The following is a 2,561-nucleotide window of genomic DNA, read 5'->3' as shown; positions in this document are numbered from 1 at the left end:
TCCCCCGGTCCCGATGCCCGAGGAGCGCGGGTAGAGCCCCAGCTCTACCATGAAGGGCTACCTGGACCAGCAGGTGCCGTTCACTTTCCCGCAGGTGAGTGGCGGCTCCGCCGGGCGGGGGCTCCGGGCCGGGCTCCGCTCTGTCGGGGCTCCGCTCTGACCCGCTCCTCCCKCAGCAGCCCCCGGGCCCCGCGGATCCCGGCGGCGGAGCTGTGCTGAGCGCTGCCAAGAGCCCCGGGGAGGCGGCGCAGGACTCGGAAGGTGAGCGGGGTTTGGGCTGGAGGGATCGGTGTGGATGCTGCAGGGACCGGGAACTCCTCCATCCCCACCTCCCGCTCCGGSTGGAGCATCCCGGCGCTCAGGATCCTTCCCTTTCCCCGCAGAGCTCTTCCAAGACTTGAGGCAGCTCCAGGAGACCTGGCTGACTGAAGGTAGGCTCCTTCCCCGAGCTTTGTTTGCTTTTGCTCGTCTTCGAGTTGTTTGTCTTTTGAGGTTCGTGCTGCTCCTTTGCTGTGTTTGCCTGGCTCCGAACAAAAGTGGTTTTTTTCAGGCTTGCCAACCTCTGGCTTGTGTAAATTAAGACGCTGAATGACACTATTGTGCTGGGTATTTGCTTATGAATGGAACTTGGCTGCTGGCCCACTTTCCTGGGTACAAATTTCGCTTCAGGCTATTTGTAACTGGTTCGATTTTATGCTAATTTGTCACTTTGTTGGTTGCCAAAACGTTGATATTTTCTTAAAGAATAAAGCGGTCTTTTAATTTGGGGAACAAAATGTTTCTTTTTTTTTTTTTAATATTATACTTTGTGGGGACCTTCCTGGTATTTACACGCTTTTCAGTTTGGTGTCTAAATTGTTTTGCTTTGAACTTCAAGGAAACTGCGAATGCCAGGAAGTCACATTAATTCCAAGTGAAGTTAGTTTTAAACATGGTGAACTTGCTCTAATTCCAGTACTACAAATGATCCATTTTCTAGAAAATTCAAAACACATCCTCAAGTACTGACTCCTGATACATACAGAAGTACTTGTGTGGCCTGGGTACTTACAAATATTTAACAATAATGATATAAAAATACCCGTGGCATTTTGAGCAGGGTTATTTCCTCTAATTTTACCACGAGTAAGGACAATCTTATTCTTTTTTTTAAGCCTGCAAAAACATGTTTGCTAACAAAATAAGATTATTAAGGRAAAAATCCAATGTTTTATGTTAGTTTCAAACTGGACTGAAATGAGATGACATGAGATCAGGCAGTGTGAGGATTGTAAGGGTGCAATAAGAATTACCTGGAGGCTGTTTCAATATTGAAACATGCACAAAACTTATATCAGAGCAGAAAAATATTCTAAAATCAATGAAGATATTAACTGCTGGGCATGTAGACCTGCTGAATGAACCCCAAGCCATACCCATTMCTATCCATTATATGCAAATAAAAACGAATTGTTAATTGTTTAAATTCTTATAGAATACAAAACTTCTTTATATAAAAAGCTTTACATATTAAAAACCCGTAAAACAAAGCCCGTATCTCAATCACTAACAGAGAGCCTCAAGGCAGCAGGCTGTGAACCCCAAACCCTGCTCATACAATAAAATCCCCATAATTTCTTTTATTTCCACGTTGCTTTTCAAAGATAATTCACAGAATGAATTTTCTGGGTGGTTTTTTTTCCCTTGGTGCCCCACCTTTCAGCGTTTGTATTTCCATTTTGTTGCCATACAGGTTATTTGTAGGAACAGTGATCACAGAGTGGAGGCTTTGGGTGATTCCATTCTTATTCAGCACCTGTTAGCTCAGTGTCACTGCCTGGGGTTTATTTTTGTCCAGTCTAGCCCAGTTCCCAGTTTAGTGGGCTTTCATTCTTTATTTCCCTTAACTCTGACTACATCACCTTTGTTTTAGAGCTGAGAAAACACAATCTGCTGTCCACTCTTCAATAACAAAATTTGGAGGTTTTGTGTCTGTTCTAGCAGCAGCATTTATTTCAGCAATAGTGACAGAATTTATGAAATARCAACAATCTGCTGCAAGCTCTCCCTTCCCTGCAGTAAAAGGGATGTAAAAGTTATTGTTGAAAGTAATAAAATATGGGGAAGATTCTCCCCAAGGTTTCTCCCAGGACACGCATGCGTTCACTAATCCCAAAGGGAAAAAAAAAAGATTTTTAGTCACTAAAATCATCCCAGCAGAAAGCTCAGATCTTTCCTGCATAGATTTATTTCTGCCTTAYTGTTAATTATATGTACAAAGCACCAAAACCAACCCTTCCTCTCTCTTTTTCTCCCTCTCTCCCTCTCCTGACAGCTCAGGTTCCAGACAATGATGAGCAGTTCGTGCCTGACTTTCATTCAGAAAACCGTGAGTAGCACGGGGATGGGGGAAGGGAAAATCCAAATTTTGGTGCTTTCCCCCCCTGCCCCAGGCAGTTTCTCCCACAGTTCACTCCTGTTAACCCCCTTTCCCCAGACTCGGCCCTGCAGCACAGCAGGGCTGGGCTGTGCTCTCTCAATCAGGTATTTTCTTTCTTTCTTTCTTTCTTTCTTTCTTTCTT

At 44.4% G+C, this 2,561-nt stretch overlaps 1 protein-coding gene across 1 annotated transcript in view; it reads left to right on the top strand.

The window, feature by feature from the left end:
• Positions 1 to 6: 6 nt before the first annotated feature.
• Positions 7 to 2,561, top strand: part of ETV4 (ETS variant transcription factor 4) — a 10,635-nt gene continuing 8,080 nt past the window's right edge. The window contains 4 exon segments of the mRNA XM_057379515.1: positions 7 to 94; positions 177 to 261; positions 384 to 431; positions 2,315 to 2,419. Coding sequence (XP_057235498.1) covers positions 50 to 94; positions 177 to 261; positions 384 to 431; positions 2,315 to 2,419 — 283 coding nt within the window. The 5' untranslated portion in view covers positions 7 to 49.

This window comes from Malurus melanocephalus, unplaced genomic scaffold (genome assembly GCF_030028575.1).
Source record: "Malurus melanocephalus ecotype Western Australia unplaced genomic scaffold, MMel_1.1 scaffold_411, whole genome shotgun sequence".
Lineage (NCBI taxonomy): Eukaryota > Metazoa > Chordata > Aves > Passeriformes > Maluridae > Malurus > Malurus melanocephalus.
This window is presented reverse-complemented; position numbering and strand designations above follow the sequence as displayed.